The sequence below is a fragment of the Henckelia pumila genome, chromosome 3 (genome assembly GCF_033568475.1).
Source record: "Henckelia pumila isolate YLH828 chromosome 3, ASM3356847v2, whole genome shotgun sequence".
NCBI lineage: Eukaryota > Viridiplantae > Streptophyta > Magnoliopsida > Lamiales > Gesneriaceae > Henckelia > Henckelia pumila.
This window is the reverse complement of record NC_133122.1, coordinates 66,468,961-66,485,287: the sequence shown is the minus strand read 5'-3', so window position 1 is coordinate 66,485,287 and position 16,327 is coordinate 66,468,961. Positions and strand designations below refer to the sequence as shown.

The 16,327-nt window shown below is 36.8% G+C and overlaps 3 protein-coding genes across 4 annotated transcripts; all 3 read right to left on the bottom strand.

Annotated features, from left to right (window-relative positions):
* Positions 1-3,038: 3,038 nt before the first annotated feature.
* On the bottom strand, positions 3,039-6,618 carry LOC140886690 (solute carrier family 40 member 1-like). Of its 2 annotated transcripts, XM_073293409.1 has the most exons (8): positions 6,315-6,618; positions 5,400-5,550; positions 4,976-5,172; positions 4,452-4,886; positions 4,196-4,367; positions 3,969-4,106; positions 3,380-3,490; positions 3,039-3,298 (listed from the first exon to the last, which is right to left on the bottom strand). In XM_073293409.1, the coding sequence occupies exons 1-8, from the start codon at positions 6,425-6,427 to the stop codon at positions 3,155-3,157; spliced, it is 1,461 nt and encodes a 486-aa protein (XP_073149510.1). In that variant the 5' UTR covers positions 6,428-6,618; the 3' UTR covers positions 3,039-3,154. The 2 variants fall into 2 exon arrangements, with proteins under 2 accessions (XP_073149510.1, XP_073149509.1); XM_073293408.1 differs by having other exon boundaries at positions 4,196-4,886.
* Positions 6,619-7,219: 601 nt separating this feature from the next.
* LOC140886691 (protein HEAT STRESS TOLERANT DWD 1) lies at positions 7,220-11,192 on the bottom strand. Its single transcript, XM_073293410.1, has 12 exons — positions 11,035-11,192; positions 10,745-10,908; positions 10,511-10,589; positions 9,970-10,140; positions 9,773-9,871; positions 9,162-9,330; positions 8,938-9,044; positions 8,723-8,862; positions 8,575-8,647; positions 7,837-7,952; positions 7,615-7,732; positions 7,220-7,519 (listed from the first exon to the last, which is right to left on the bottom strand). Exons 1-12 carry the CDS (start codon positions 11,080-11,082, stop codon positions 7,388-7,390), a joined length of 1,416 nt encoding a protein of 471 aa, XP_073149511.1. The 5' UTR covers positions 11,083-11,192; the 3' UTR covers positions 7,220-7,387.
* Positions 11,193-12,006: 814 nt separating this feature from the next.
* On the bottom strand, positions 12,007-16,098 carry LOC140890762 (F-box/LRR-repeat protein 3). Its single transcript, XM_073298792.1, has 8 exons — positions 14,922-16,098; positions 14,619-14,741; positions 14,247-14,351; positions 13,776-14,169; positions 13,561-13,690; positions 12,927-13,221; positions 12,582-12,833; positions 12,007-12,497 (listed from the first exon to the last, which is right to left on the bottom strand). The coding sequence occupies exons 1-8, from the start codon at positions 15,576-15,578 to the stop codon at positions 12,447-12,449; spliced, it is 2,007 nt and encodes a 668-aa protein (XP_073154893.1). The 5' UTR covers positions 15,579-16,098; the 3' UTR covers positions 12,007-12,446.
* Between the last annotated feature and the right edge of the window lie 229 nt (positions 16,099-16,327).

Sequence of the window (16,327 nt, the reverse complement as noted above, 5' to 3'; positions counted from 1 at the left end):
TACAAGTGAGAAAAAATTATGGATGCAACATATAAAAACAAATACTCCCTATTATCCACATGAGCTAGGGAAATTTCCAAACTCTAGATCATCTCATAGTATATAGGGGGTAATAAATGACTTGATTATGATGCTCATTAACTTAATCATGGCGAGAATTAAAGTATAGCATGTGTGTCACCTATTCAACTAATGTCATCATTTTATTCTGATGTGTGGCTTAAATTCGTTAATTTAAAGCATTGGTTGAACCCTCTCGTGTCATGCGTACGTATGCCAATAATTTATTTATTTTATTAATTTTAAACTAAACTTCAAATCGAATTTCTATATAAAATTAAATAGTGGGACAAATATTTGGATAAACACAAAGAAAATATATAAATATATTGTCAGGAGTATAGAGTCATGTTAAAAGAATTAGAAGGACGTACATCAAAATCTTATTAAATCAAGATTAATTTCATTAAATTAAGTAACCCACATTGGTGGGTGCGCTACCAAATTGATCAGCTTCTACCCCATGCTAAAGAAAATAAGTCAACGAAGATAGCTCCATGCACACACACATTAAAAAAAAGACAAAGCTCATTCCTAGAGAAAATGGACCATTAATGAACCACGCGTACAAGTTTCGTTGCACAAAATTTTTTATGACACCTGGCTTAAAAATAAAAAAATTATGACATCGTTTAGATTGTGAAATTCGATTCAACCAATAAAATAATATTATATATATGAATTAGATTGACCCGTTTCATGAATCCGTTTCATGCACAAATATAAATACATGTATGACTGTCATACCATAGACATGTTTTGTTGAATTTCATTTTCATCTAATTCCATCAATGCCAAATAGTTTTGCATTTGGCTTTGTTAATATGATTGTAGATTCCTTCATGAAATTGATCAGAGATCTAATGCGAACGAACTTAAGAGTCCAAGTTTCTAAAACAGCAACATAATGATATGTAAATCCGAACTAATACAAAAAGTTATATATTTAAAAGGGGATTAATTAATTAGTCCGAATAAAGTGATGAATAAAATTTACAACTTAACTTACCTACCCACAAAATTTCCAAAAGAAGTGACATATCTCGTAAACACGAGACATGACATATCGGACGTACACCAATTGGTGATCATATACTACGTACTATTCTTTCTTTCAAGGATTATTTTGCGGGATAACAGTTTCGATGTTTGAAGGCATGAGAATGTTGAAATGATCATTCCCGGAATCTGTGAATGCCAGTGGAGTTCTTAATTTCAAGTCCTTTTGGCCCTGCGAGAAGAACGAGTTTGAGGCTCGGGAGTGAAATTGTTAAAAAGGATTTTAGTTCAGGAAAAGGGTGAAATAATGGTCCGTTACCTGATGAACGAAGAGGAGCTGTGGCGGTATGTGTGTGGGAGCATTGATTTGCTCTTTCGTCATAGCTTTGAACTCGGCCGCCTCTTCTTCATCCCTCTTTTATTTGTGGACAAAATTACCCTTCAAGTATCTTAATAAATAACCATCCTTTCTCTGTACTTGATCTTCTTCTTCGGTCTTAACTGGTTTCTTTCTGCAGGAGATTAGCTATCTCGAACTAGCTTTATCCCAACACGGCACGAGAGTGCAAACGAGCATAACATTTGCGGCAAATCATCTTGTCCTGGTTGAACTTTCTACCCAATGCCATGACGATGATTCCACCTTTGAGCCTTAGAACCAAATGAAGAGTCGATTCTTTCTGAATGTTGTAATCAGCTAGGGGTCGGCCATCCTCGAGTTGTCTCCCGGCGATAATTAAACAATGCTCGATTCAAACTTGAGCGATATTGTTTTCCTGCATTTTCGCTAGTCGTATTTGTGTAGCTCGCGCAGCTGCTTTCTTCATCATTTAGATTAGATGAGGAGAAATATGATGGGTTTTTTTGGATTTGAGAAAAGGTAGAATTGGAAATAAAACATGACTAAGAAAATGATTGTGAATACAAGAGTTGGAAGTGAGTTTATTTTTCATGCATTAATATGAGTTTATCATCTCGAGAAATGATTGTGAAAGATAATTAAAAACCCAACCAAACATTTGTTAAACCATTCAAACCAGCCTCAATTAAAGCTAATCTTGTGTACCAAACGAGTCCTTAGTATTCATGCAAATTTAAACGTCAAATTTGAAATTTCTATTAAATAAAATTATTGATGTAAAAAATGGATTTTTCCCCTACCTTAAGTTATCTAAAAATTGTATTTCTATAAAGGAGGAATACACGACAATAATCGACTTGGTTTCTTGATATTATCATTATAAGATTACAAATAAAAATTGGATTGTTTAGAAACTTTATATATAAAAAACTATTTAATAAATCATCTATAGAATGTATAATTTTATAGAGAGAAATACTATGTTGAAGCAAATTGCAAATATGTGAATTATGTTTTCTACCATTGATAACTTGGTCAAATCTAATTGATTGGTCAAAACCTCTTAAATTTTATGGCTGAAGTCTGTTTACATCCTTGAATTTAAGGCTTTTGTTCCCATCCAAATGATCATAATCATTTTTAGTCCGTATTTTTCAAATTAAATGTATCTCATCAATTGAGCCAATAATATACGTCGCCTGAGTCCAGAGAAAATATATTTAAGGGAAATTTTTTTTTTCGATATATTTGTCATTTTGCGATTTCGATCTTTTATATTTTCATACTTCAATTTTAGTCCGCTATCTTAATTTTTTTTTTGGCAATTTTAGTCTTTTTTTTCAATATGACGCTGATGTGGCACAAATGCAGTGATGATGTGAAGCTGACGTGTACAGTGTCACGTAAGCATTATCGCAAAAAAATGACTGAAATAGCAAAAAATCATAACATGCAGGACTAAAACTAATATATGAAAACATAAAAGACCGAAATCGCAAAATGACAAACATAGATGATCAAAATTGCTGTTTCCCCTATATTCAATGATGAACTTCCGACAATATATATATACGATTTTTTTCAGTAGTCATATGAGGATAATATCTTTCTGTTTAAAAATATTTTCATATAACCATCTCGAAATGTTCGAATACAGACCAAATATAAGCTAAAGAAGACTTAGTTGCCCAGCCCCACGAATTATACAATATTTATGTGCAGATTACAAGCATATCATGATTTTATAGACCATTCAACCAATGCAAATAGCTTCTCAAAGTGTATCAAGTGTTTCCTGACTCTATAGATGTGTAAACTGTATAATGCAGCAGCCAATGTCACCAGCACGAAGGATATCATTATCAGTTTCCAGAAATCCTAAACAAGAAATACCCAACTTCAGATTATATATATGAAGAAGCCATGAAATATGTTGAATATATATATATCACAAGTAACCTGTGGGTTGGAGATTATTATTCCCATGACATAAGTCATCAGGTCCAGGATGGATTGAAGCGAGTTCTGGACACCGCCAACAACGCACCGATCCATTTCAACAACATGATCCTATATTAGAGCATAGCACAAAACCGGATATCATGAGCATGTATCAAGAAATGTGGGAAAGGTAGCGATTTTTTTAGTTATTTTCGTGAAGAGGATGGATGTGAAATACAAACTAAAGGAATCCATCTTCTAAACTCTCACTTTCATGGGCTTGTGGATGCCGTGCTTGTCAAAATAGTATCTGTATTACCAATTCTAGCTGCTCAAAAGTCAAAACTACTGGATTGATGTGTTAATTTACAACAAAGGCGTTTTTTGGAAAATGGCTGATTGCAATGCCTCGTTCTACATTGTATAGTGTGACGGATGTGAATAGTTTCATTAAAAAAATACGAGGGACTTTTTCCAACAACTTGGTTCAACTATTTGCACAATATAAGAACAGATGAGATTGTTTCAAGCAGGGTATTCTTTCTAATCAATCATTTTTCTTGAGGGTTCGTGGACGCAAAGTGTGACACTGTTTTACTGCACATACCTGCATTTGCTGAATGACCGATAAATCAAACATCCATAGTCCAAGCCGTGACGCAGCCACTCCACTCATCAGCATGTACGCTGCTAAAATTTTGTTGTTGATAAATACTGAGGCAACACACAACAAGAGACAGGCCCACTGCAAATATTTAAACTCAAATCGGATCAATGTGAGCTTATTATGTTATGAACTAAGATTGATCTTCTGAAGGAAAAATAGCGGCTTACCTGAGACCAAATGGACCAAAGACCAGTTCTAAGCGTTGAAATATGAGACTGCAATTCGGGATACAGAAATGTTGCAGCGATCCCGACCGTCGCGCTTATTCCACGTGCAATTCCAATTATATATGTAGGTATACCTTCCCATTCCAATGTAGCAGTCATTAATGATCCAAAGCTGTTGGCACCATTTGCTTGAAATGTTAAAAAAGAAACGAGCACAAAGAAAAGATAACATTTTATGATCAAGAAAGTGGATAACCTGAGAACTGTGAAATACAATAGAGCAAGTGCTAGTCCTGGTAGGGCTACTTCTTGCTGAATATACACTTTCCATGCACTGATGTAAGGAGTATTAGAAAATTTATCGATTATCGTCCCTCTTCTGCTGCTCTCTGGCTGCTCGAAATCAACTTCATCTACTTCCCTCACCAAAGATCTAGATATCCTTCTTTCACTTATTTCTTTCAAAGCTGGAATCCCCTTGTATACCGATATCAAAAGCCAATATTGCAAGAACACAGAGAATACATTCCAGAGAGCCATCGTCAGGGCCGATGCAGTTAATGACACAAAGCTGATAATGAATCCGGAAACAACAGGAGCAAACAACTTGCAGATTAAGTCGATTCTTCGTATGATTGAGTTCATCTTTGTTAGTACATCAGGAGGTTGGCCTTCTGATATAACCACCACCCTGTAACATTGACGGCAACACTACTTTGTATGAGATAAACTGAAATAAACAAGGTGACATGTATGATGGTTATTGAGTTAATAACACACCATTCTCTTTCGACCAAGATGGTTCCAGCAAGAGTCGAGAGGACACCAACGGCTCCAGAGATGTTAATCAATATGACAAGAGAGACGAATGCCGTAAAATTTGAAGTCATCAAGTCCGTGTAGACCAATATTGCGAGTACTCCGCCTCCGGCAACCATAAATGAGAGATTTTGGCTGAATAACCAGAGTCGGAGAACCTGTTGATACAGAAAACAGGTTCCACAGTCCATTATACAACACTTTTAAGCTTCATCGATGGGTAAAAATAACCTCAATATGGACCAAATACCCTTTTTGCACCCCACTATAATGTAATATACTTGTCTGGAACAAACCGGAAGGCCAAATCTTGGATTGAAGCTTAGAAATTTAGCAATAACCTGTTACCTTTGAGTGATGATTTAAAAAGAACGATCAAGCGAACCTGAATGTACGACAACTTATCCACCCACTGTCCAATAAAAGGACCAAATATTGCAGTGGAAGCAGCTTCCACCACACCATAAACAGCAGCAAGAAGTAGAGAGTCTGGCCACACATTGATCATGTATAAACCAACAGAAAATTCCCACATCCTGCAATTCGGTTGAATCAAAACCATAAGCCAAAACCTTAAGGTCGGTCCCTCATATTCTAACATGAAATGGAAACCAATATGTACTAAAAATCTGTCCAATTGACAATGACATATATTGGAAGAATGAATTTTTTTGCACTCCTTATTGTATCACATCACATACATTCATTATATGAAATAATATATATACGTAGAATCGATTGGTTCATGCATAGGATGATGATGGATAAGATAAAGAAGCAAAGCACGAAACAAAGTAAGGACTTATAATCAATCAACGTGTTATCGCCACACGAAGCGGTGCCTAAGTGGAGTGTGAGCAACTCATTGACGATGTTAGAAATCGGACATGATGGAAGAGATTTATCGAGACGCCAGAAATGGAATCAGTAGCACCCAGTAAAAATAGGAGTTGACCAGTTATATGTATATAAATTTTATACAGAACAAGGTATGTACAAAAAGAAGATGTCTTGCACATAGAAAATTTCTAAACTAGAGATGACAAAAAGATCAGTGGAACATCACATGCAAATCAGTAGTCAAAGTGTAAAAGAACAAGGAAAAAAGAGACGCAAATTGAAGAAGAACAACAGTTCATCAGAATTCAGATTACGTATATGATATTTAACATGTGGGAAATTCCTTGTAAAACCAAAACAAATTCCGATATCCGAATCTTGAGACAACCCTTTATTTATGATACTGGAATCGCACAAATTCAACAAATGATTGCGGACAAGAAGGGAAGGGAAATAAGACCTTGCACCCCATCTGGCTAAAAAGTGGCCAACATATAGATATATTAGCAGGTAAGAAGGGAGTGAAAGTGGCTGTTGCTCTTCCCGTCCACCGAGCAATGGCTCATTCATCATCGTGCTCTGTATGTTCTTTTCTTGGTCTTCTTGCAGAAATTTGTATTCTTTTTTTTATCGCACCTTGTCTGATGGGATCAGGTTTCCATAATATCATACGAGTTTTGCACCAATCTCGAAGGTATTATCTGGACCGATGTGATCTTGAGGCTGATGCTGATTGCAGAGTCTGCCGACTGCATGTTCTTAAATTAAATTTCGAGTAGGTGCAGAAATATCGGTATTTAATTATGATTCGTGATACACATAAACATTCGATTACACACATACAATTATACGGTATATTTTGAAATTTTAAAATTATTCCTCGTACACAAATACAAACATATCTTCGTTAAAATATTTTTGTAACTTCAAAAACAACGTGTAATGAAGTGAGTAAATGAATTCGTACATATGACGAAATGTAATTGAAATTTTGTGTACAGCTAACTAACAAGCGGGCTAGTATAAAATTACACCAAATAAATAATTATGACATGTTTAGATTGTTAGATTAGATTCTAACCAATAAAAAAATATTATTATATATTATTATATATAAATGAGATTGATCCGTGTCATGAACCCCATCCATGCACAAATATGAATATATGTATGACTGTCTTACCATAGACCTGTTTTGTTGAATTACATTTTCATCTAATTCCATCAATGCCAAATAGTTTTGCATTCAGAGTCCAAGTTAATATGATGGTAGATTCCATCGTGAAATTGTTCGGAGAACTAATATGAACGAAATTAAGAGTCCAAGTTTCTAAAACGGTAACATAATGATATGTAAATCCGAACTAATACAGAAAGTTATATATTTAAAAGGGGATTCGTCCGAATAAGAGATGAATCAAATTTACAACTTAACTTACCTACCGACAAAATTTCCAAAATAAGTGACATATCTCGTAAACACGAGACATGACATATCGGACACCAAGTGATCATATACTACCATTCTTTCTTTCAAGGATTATTTTGCGGGATAACAGTTTCGATGTTTGAAGGCATGAGAATGTTGAAACCATCTGCAGCGGTTGAAATGATCATTCCCGGAATCTGTGAATGCCAGTGGAGTTCTTTCAAGTCCTTTTGGCCCTGCGAGAAGAACGAGTTTGAGGCTCGGGAGTGAAATTGTTAAAAAGGATTTCAGTTCAGGAAAAGGGTGAAATGATGTTCCGTTACGCCGTTACCTGATGAACGAAGAGGAGCTGTGGCGGTATGTCTGTGGGAGCATTGATTTGCTCTTTCGTCATGGCTTTGAACTCGGCCTCCTCTTCTTCATCCCTCTCCAGAGAAAGGTCCCATATTCTGAAAATATAGGTAAGTGGGTGGGGTCAATGGAATGCGAGTTAAAGAGGATGAAACTGCTAGAACATATGATGAGTGATGGATGATATTTGGAGATTTCTTACGTTAATAGATTGTCAGATGAAGACACGGCCAAGGTGGAAGCCTCGTGTGGACTCCATTCAATGGAAGTAATGGGATGTTTATGGTACTCAAAATGTGCCACAACCGAGTCTCCTTCCTGAGGGAAAAAACAGAGTTAAAACTGGCAAACTTGAGTTAATCTAAAACAGAACAGGTTTACACACTCGGGCAAATTGCTTTTTTGTTTCATCCCCCTCAAAGAAATTGGGAAGCCCATAAAAATGGTCTGAAAAGAAGCGTCAATGGCCCTGTTAGATGCAAAGTCAGAGAGCTTTTCCTTGACCTTAAAGATACTTCGAGCCCAAGCTCGATTCATCCCCGTTCGGCTTGAATCTCAAAAAGCACACAATTTTGGGCTCGAGCTCAGGTCGACTAGGAGTTCAAATTTGAGCTCAATTCACGTGGATTTGATTATTGAGCTAAATTAAGCAAGGGCTCAAATTCAGAATCAAGCTTTTGAACTAGCATAAATTTAAATAACTTGGTTTCAAAAAAGTTAATAATAATTTTAAATAAACTCTGGCTGGAATTTGACTCAAAAATATAAGCAACCATGTTCGAGATCAGCTCAAATGTGAACCAAATAATATTCAAACCAACTCGAAAAACCTGAGAACTGACTCAATTTATTTCTAATCCCAGTTAAGCTCCCAGCCTCCCACATGACCTAGAAATTAGTGTCAAGTATTTGTCATTGTTGAGAAGATTTGAAAACACACCTTGAGCAATCTAAGATCCCGGATTGAAAATGTTCCATCATCACAGCCAGATGCTAGCATGCAACTTGCCAATCTAGTTAAAGAAACAGAATAAAGATATTTGGCAAGATGATAACAAAACAGTAGAATGACAATGATGGTTAAACACCTGTTCCACGTTAAAACGTTTACATCAGCTTTATGCGCTTTGATGGAAACTGCAGGAGACTTTCCCGCTCGGGTATCCCAAATTGCAACATGCCCATCGACAGAGCATGATGCAAAGACATGAGGTTCTGTAGGACTCCACTGCGAATAGATAACAAACCATAATTGAAGAACAGAGAGCAATATACAAAAACATGTTTAAAAGTGTAATTTTACCTGTAAATCTTCCACGCTAGCTGCGTGTCCAACAAAGGGATTGCTATCAATGTTCCATGTTGAATCAGATGCTGGTTCCCACAAATGAATACAATTCTTGCAATCCCCTGCGTATATGTAACTATGTAAGTATATACTGATTACACCAATTTCTGCGCATATTTAGCTATCAGGAAATACAATTTATGTGGTCAAGCAACAAAAAGGAAACTATAATGGAATACCTGACACAAGCCTTCCAGGGATGAGTGGACTCCAGTCTATGGCATAGCCTTCATCCTTGTGTCCGCCAAATTTGACCAAGGGAGATTGATTTGACACAGTTGATTCTCCATGGTTAGTTTCAGCATCCGATCCAACCAAAGCATTTAAGTGAGAACTGAAGTCCCACAACTGTAAAGCATCGAAAAGGAACTTTAGCAATTAGAGCATTTAAAATATCTTGAAAAGCGATATGGCTAAACCATATCATACAGGTTATAGAGTGAAAGTTTTCCTAAATTAAATATTTTCAGAACCATGATTCATCAAGCTAACTAAAGGTTCACTTGACAAATCCCACGTACAAGAAAGTCAAATGTCATATCCATCCTTTAAGGCCACTGTTTGTGGTCACTGCACTTCGTCACAGGACAAAAACAGATTTGATTATGAGAAATAAAATTTTAAGTCATATCCAGACTTTAAAGGAGGCTATTGTTTTTGGTCCTGGCATTTTCTGAGAATTCAAATTCTAACTTTTCACTGTAAAAAGAACTAAATCACGGCAACAGCAACCGGCAATACAATGTAAAGCTCACCAAACATTTGATGCCAAGAACTGAAAAACTCTTACCTGAACAAGACCGGTATCTGCCCAGGAAGCACAAATATGGGGATTTTGTGGCATAGCACGTATGCGGTTAACACCTCCTTGATGAGACACCTTACGTAGCTGTAGATCCATCAAGAGAAGATGCAGAACACATTATATCCACTGCATGAAATTAAAGGAGCTAAAAAATTCAATATCCGCCACTTATACAAGAATACCTGCAAAACTGGGGTCGTAGTTCCGCCACCCTCCTCTTCATCATCCTCGTCGCTACTATCACTATCCATATCAGAACCATCATTTTTCTTTGTTGGCAATAGTTCCCGTCTCTTTCCAGAAATGTTAGATATCTTAAATATTCCGATAGAATTCCAGGACGCTTTTTCTGCCTGAAAAGATGGGAAATCAACAATTGATGACGAAGAATCACTCCCTTAAAGAAACCTGACGCCCCACTTTAGAATATTACCAAACAGATTTTTTTAACTTAATTTATGGAATAATATTGAAACTAAATAAAAGAAAAAGGTGGTAAATTGTTGCAAACATTGAGCTGTTTTCTCATTGAAAATTCATTTTGAACATATCAACCGTATTTTATTCTTTTGACATTGCAAAAACATTTAGGCTAAGGCATATGTTCTAATACCATAAAATTTTGTGGCTCATAGCACCATAATCAGTTATAACAGTCCCAGCTTCATAACCATATATTCAAATTAGAACTAATATGCATATGGGTAGGGATTAAGAACTAACCTGGGTTCCAGCAACACAATACACTGTATGCGGAAACTCAGTTCGGACCAACCCCAATGTATCATGCAAGATATCAAAACTGCTCCACATCAAACGATAATCTCAGTTCCTCTTTCACATATATTAATAAAGAGCTCACTTAATACACACAAAAAAATATGGTCACACTTTATTAAGGAAATCGGTAAAGAAAAAAACATCATGGCTGTAAATACTATTCGGCAAGAAAATGACCTCAAACATGGCCATCCAACGTGAAAGGCATGAAGATAGTTGTAAGCAGAAGGGTCGCACTGAAGCTCCTCTCCTTCCTCCAGTTTGTCTACACCAGGTTGCCATACCTTTGTCGGAACTGAAGGCTCTGAATTTGATGATGATCCTTCACCTTTCTTCAAACCCTATAGTTAATTGCACATTATACTTAAAAATCCTCTATCCAAGCACTCAGATTGACGAAATAAAGTACCAAAATTAAACCTTGAAACAATAACAAAATAAGTACAACGAAAGATTGAATTTTTTACTTTGTTTTTCCGTTTTGCCTTTTTCGGGTTCTTTAAGCTTCGCGCCATTCCAATATCCGAAGGTTATAATATCAAGGGTTAACGAAAACAATTCAGGTGCCCTCGTGTATATTCAGAAAGGAGGTGCCGGGGGTTTGGGAATTAGGGTTTACTGCGCTTGGAATAAAAATCAAGAAAAAGGAAAAAGTAATATTTGGGCCAAAATCCTCAACGTGGGCTTGGTTTGTTCGACAACAAATTTTTGGGCCTTAAACTTGTCAATACCACAATACCGACGAGGATTGCCTATAAGCTAATTTGACATAAATAAATATATAAGGAATTGACATTCTTTAATGACGAATCATTTCAAAAAAAGTATTTATTTGAAAATGTAAAGAATTATATGATAAGGATGACGTAAGATTTGGGTGAATTAGATCATAAAATAGATTTTGTTTTAATTTTAACACTAAATCTAGTTTACAAAGTTAAGTAGATGATTGCAATAGTGTGTTCTTATAGAACTCAGAAGCAACGGCATAAGTTTGACTGATACAAGTAATCAGGTAAATAATGTTCACCAAAGTTCGAAATTTTTTAGCGAATATTATCATAAAACAACTGATATATTTTGTTTGACTGAAGAATTTTATCAAATGAGTGGAAAAAATGATATTTTGTTCGATGTTTGAATAAGGAAAATTGGTCCTATTGTGGAAGAAATTTATCGTTCACAGTTCACGTCAATTTTTGTTAGTCGCTGCTGGTCATGTTCATATGTTTTTAATGTTCGATGAAGAAACTACGTACGGACCTCAGATATTTTGTTTTTATACATAAACATCTTATATGAAACTACGTCGAAAATAACACTCTCGGTGTGACGGACTAATGTTCGCGGCTTTGATTGGGCTGCTTGAACTTAAGAGCGATATTTCTTCTTCATAAAATCCGAATGAGGAAAAAATATATAGAACTATTTATTCGGAGCTCAAAACAATCTGCAGAAAATCTCTTTTCTTGAATACCAATTTTTCTGCAACAAATTTGGATTGTTTTGGCATTATATCAAGACTTTTAACAGATGATCCATTTAACAACAATACTTCAGAAAATAAAATAACGAAAAAAGTAACAAATTTTGTTACCATCAAAATAAAAATCAGACTACGTTCATCAAACTCAACATAACTGTTGCTTCCCAATAAAAATATGTCCAACTTGAAGGGAAGTCCAACAAGCTACTGAATTTGGATTTCACAAAACCACACTCTCCTCCTGCCTTCATATTGAGCAAGGGACCTCAAATTCCTACCACATTTGAAACTCGAAATCTTCATACGACTGCTTCGCTAGCCGTAGTCATAGAACTCGAACACAATCTTAGAGCCTTCATCTTATATAAGCTTCCACATCGTTATGGATTCACCTCATTCCATTTCATCCAACTGAAGTTTCCAACATTTGGGATCCAATTCAGCCTGCAAATCAACAAAACACACGGGTTCAATCACACTTAACCTATAGTTATTGATCATTGAAGATACTCGATTCTGATGCTTTACCTCGAACACCTTGTTCCTCCACTGAAAGGAGCAGCCCCGAGCTTCCAAATGCTCGAATAGACGCTGTGGCAGCAGTGATTTAAATGACGTGTGAAGCTTTACTTTAGTTAATCCTCCACATGCTAAGAGTGCAGCCGCTATTCCACTCGGAGTCAAGCCATCTAAATGAAGAACAGTCAAGCTCTGTAGACAGCTTATGCTTGCAAGGGATAATAGCCCCACGTCGGTAACTGATGTATGCGACAGATTTATCTGCATGAACCGTGGATACATGAGAAAGAACTATTTTTGGATGTGAATCGAGTGACAGAGTGGGGAAAACACACAAGGATAATTTATAATTACCTGTTTGAGGTTTTGAGAAAAGTGGGCATGAGGAATCATTCCAGAATCATCGATGTTAGGACATTTTTTAATATCTAACTTGGCAAGTTGCCGGCATCCCTCGGCTATAGCTGCTAGACCAGAAGATGTGATAAGGGTGCAACCTCGAATTTCTATTGTGTGTAGCTTCAAACATTTTGATAATGACATCAAGGTGCGATCAGTAATGAGTTCACAATAGGCCATGTTGACTATTTTGAGATCAGGGCAACCGCGAGAAATGGCCAAAACGCCTAAATCGGTAATTCCAGCCGATCTGCAAACAGAAGAGTATGTATTAATCTCAAAAAGGAAATGAAGTATTCAGAATTGATTATCGATGATAATTTCCAAGGTTGACGAAAATTCAAAAAGTCAAAGACAATGAAGTTCCAGCAATATGTTACATATTGCAGGCCCGGGCATCTGTTGCTGTATGGAATTTGCTGTAAAATTTGATTTTTTTAATGAAGCAGTGAACACCATCTTTGATTGTTGCGACACATTAGCATCACACGGGTGCAGGGACATTGTTGCTTTCGAACAGTTATTATAACAAGAATGAATTGGTGTGACGAAGCAAATAATAACATGGAAACGATAAGCATATGCTAACCTGTATAAGTCTAACTCTCTCAAATTTGAACAGCCTTTGCCAACGTGGATAAGCCCTTCATCAGTTATGTTCAGGCAGATTCCCAACTTTAAGCTCGAGAGGTGTGAGCACCTCGAGATCGATTTTAAGCCTGCAGTAGAATAATTTCGACCACCCTCAATACCAAAATTCATCATTAGCAGTCGACATTTTCTTCAGAAAAATAAAGCAGTTACCTTCATCATCTATTTCATTATCTGTAAGGTCAAGCTCCTCAAGATATGGACATTGCTGCCCCATCAAAACGAAAGCATCTGCCGAAACCAAGGTACAAGACTCCATCTTGAGGGAAGTGAGGGAGGTGCAAGAACTCAATATATGTGAAAGAGAAACTCGAGTTATTTTGCGGCAGCAAGTGATATCCAGTTTTCTCAAATCTTTATGTTTGTTAACGATGAAAGATAGTCCTTCATCCATCACTCCCACGCACTTACTTAAGCTCAGTTCTCTCAGTGATGCACACCAGTTTCCTATGGATTTAAGCCCCGAACAAGTGACCTCACAACCATCAAATTTTACAGATTGCAGCGTAGAGAACTTATGCAGACGATCTGTAAGAGTAACATCCACCTGGAAAAAAAAAATTAGAAAATGAGCCGTCTGAAAAAAAAAATAATAACTTCATCACCAGAGGAGAAGAGACTCACGCAAGAAACATATGACACAATGAGTTGCCTCAGATATGGAGCAGCACTGGCTAGAGAAAACAAACCCACATGGCTTACATTCTGACAGCTCGACACATCAAGTTTCTGCTAAGACCGAGAGGTCATACGTTAGTAATGGCGTAATCACAAAGACAAACTCGTAGCATAAGAACTTTTACTGCACGACAGAATCCTAAGAACCATCGATGAATTGCAAAAAGTTTATGTTCTATTTAATCTTAACGCACCTAAATAATCCACCACAATCGAGAAAAATAATTACAACTCAGACAAGAATGTGAAATAACATGAGTTTGGCAGCCATTTCCGAATCAATGAGGAAAAACAAAGAACGCCCAGTCCAGACAATACCTCAAGTGATTTGCATCGTTTGAGCTCTGCAAGAGTTTCATCATCGAGGCCAAAACATCCTTCCAATACCAAATCTTCGAGATGCTCGAGCTCCAAGATTTGAGGCAGGCACTTATTGGTTATCTGCATATAACAATATTTAGACAAACAAGTTGATTTTTATTCTATATACATACATTAGCTATATCGTGAAACTAAACAAGCCCGAGATTGGAAAAAAAGCGATACAAAATATTCCGTCAACTAATAATCAGAAAACGAAACAACTACGATCCACAACTACTGAAAATCATGAAACCTCACCTGCAAGAAAGAGAGATCCAAGTACCGAAGATCCTTGCACTTAACAGCAACTATTCCAACCCCAAAGTCACCAACACCAAGACACCATTTCAAGCTGAGAACTTTCAGCTTCTTACAACCCACGGCAATACAGCTGACCCCAATATCAGTGATCGATTTACACCTCACCAGCCACAGTTTTTTCAAGTTCTTGGCCTCAGCTATCGCTGCTGCGGCCAAGTCCTTGAGTTCTGTGGCGTTTGACAGATCAATCTCCACCAAATTCCGACAATTCGTCACCAAATTCGACAACCCCAAATGAGTAAAAAACATGGACCTGGAAAGATTGATCGAACTCAACATTTCCTTGCTGTGATATGATATGATATTCAGTGATGTGTCTGTAATCCTCGGACACGAGGAAAGATCAAGACTCGACACAAAAGGGTATCTCTTCAGAACTTTTCTCAAATGTTCCGAACGAAGGGGCTTCAAGAATTTTCTGTGGCGAGACTCGATCGTGTAGAACGATCTGCAAACAAGAGAGAATGACTTCGTATCAAGTGGGTTGCCTTCGAGGAAATCTAGGATGATGAAAACGATCTCCTCGGAGAGAACATCAAAAGGGTTGAAGGAAGACTCGAGGGCCGATTTTTGCCTCTTCATAATTGGCATCATGATAAAGGCTGAATCTTTAAGGAACTCTCAAACTCTAGCACAAGAAAGCAAGTCTAAACGATTCAAAATCCAAGATTCCACTCGTTCTTCAGTTTACATGTGGAGGAAATCTATCGCAGGGGGGAAGATGGCGCAGATTGAGAGACGAGAATGCAAGAAATCAATAATTCGGTCTCTCTCCTCGCATTTCAGCAAAGTTTATCAGCTACTTTTCAGGACACAATTACCCTTCTTGCATCGACAGCACATGGGATGTTGCAGTTGACCATACGAACAAACCCCATCAAAAATCTTGGCGCAAAAACAAATATTTTTCCTACATTAACAACAAACACCACAACGTATGATTCATTAAAATACACACATATATTCAGATAAAACTCCAAAACAAGACTTAAATGGAATGACCCAACTCTCCAGATGCGGGGAAGATTCAAATTGTATGAAGGAGGGTATTCTTGTCTTTTCGACGTTGAATTGACAGGGGAGTACGGAAAAGGACATATAAGAACGGTAGAAAGGGAGGTGACGAGGGCAGTTTGGGAAAGATAAAAAGTCACAATCTTGATTCCATTGGAGTATCATTCGGTGGAGAAAATATTTGAGGAAGGACGTACCGTAAGTGCGGAAAGTACCAAACAACTTTTTTATTATTTTAATATATTAGTATTAATATTATATTTATTTTTTTATGTATTGAAAAAAAGAATAGGAATTTATAATTGTTGGTGGGGAAGGCCGTACTTATG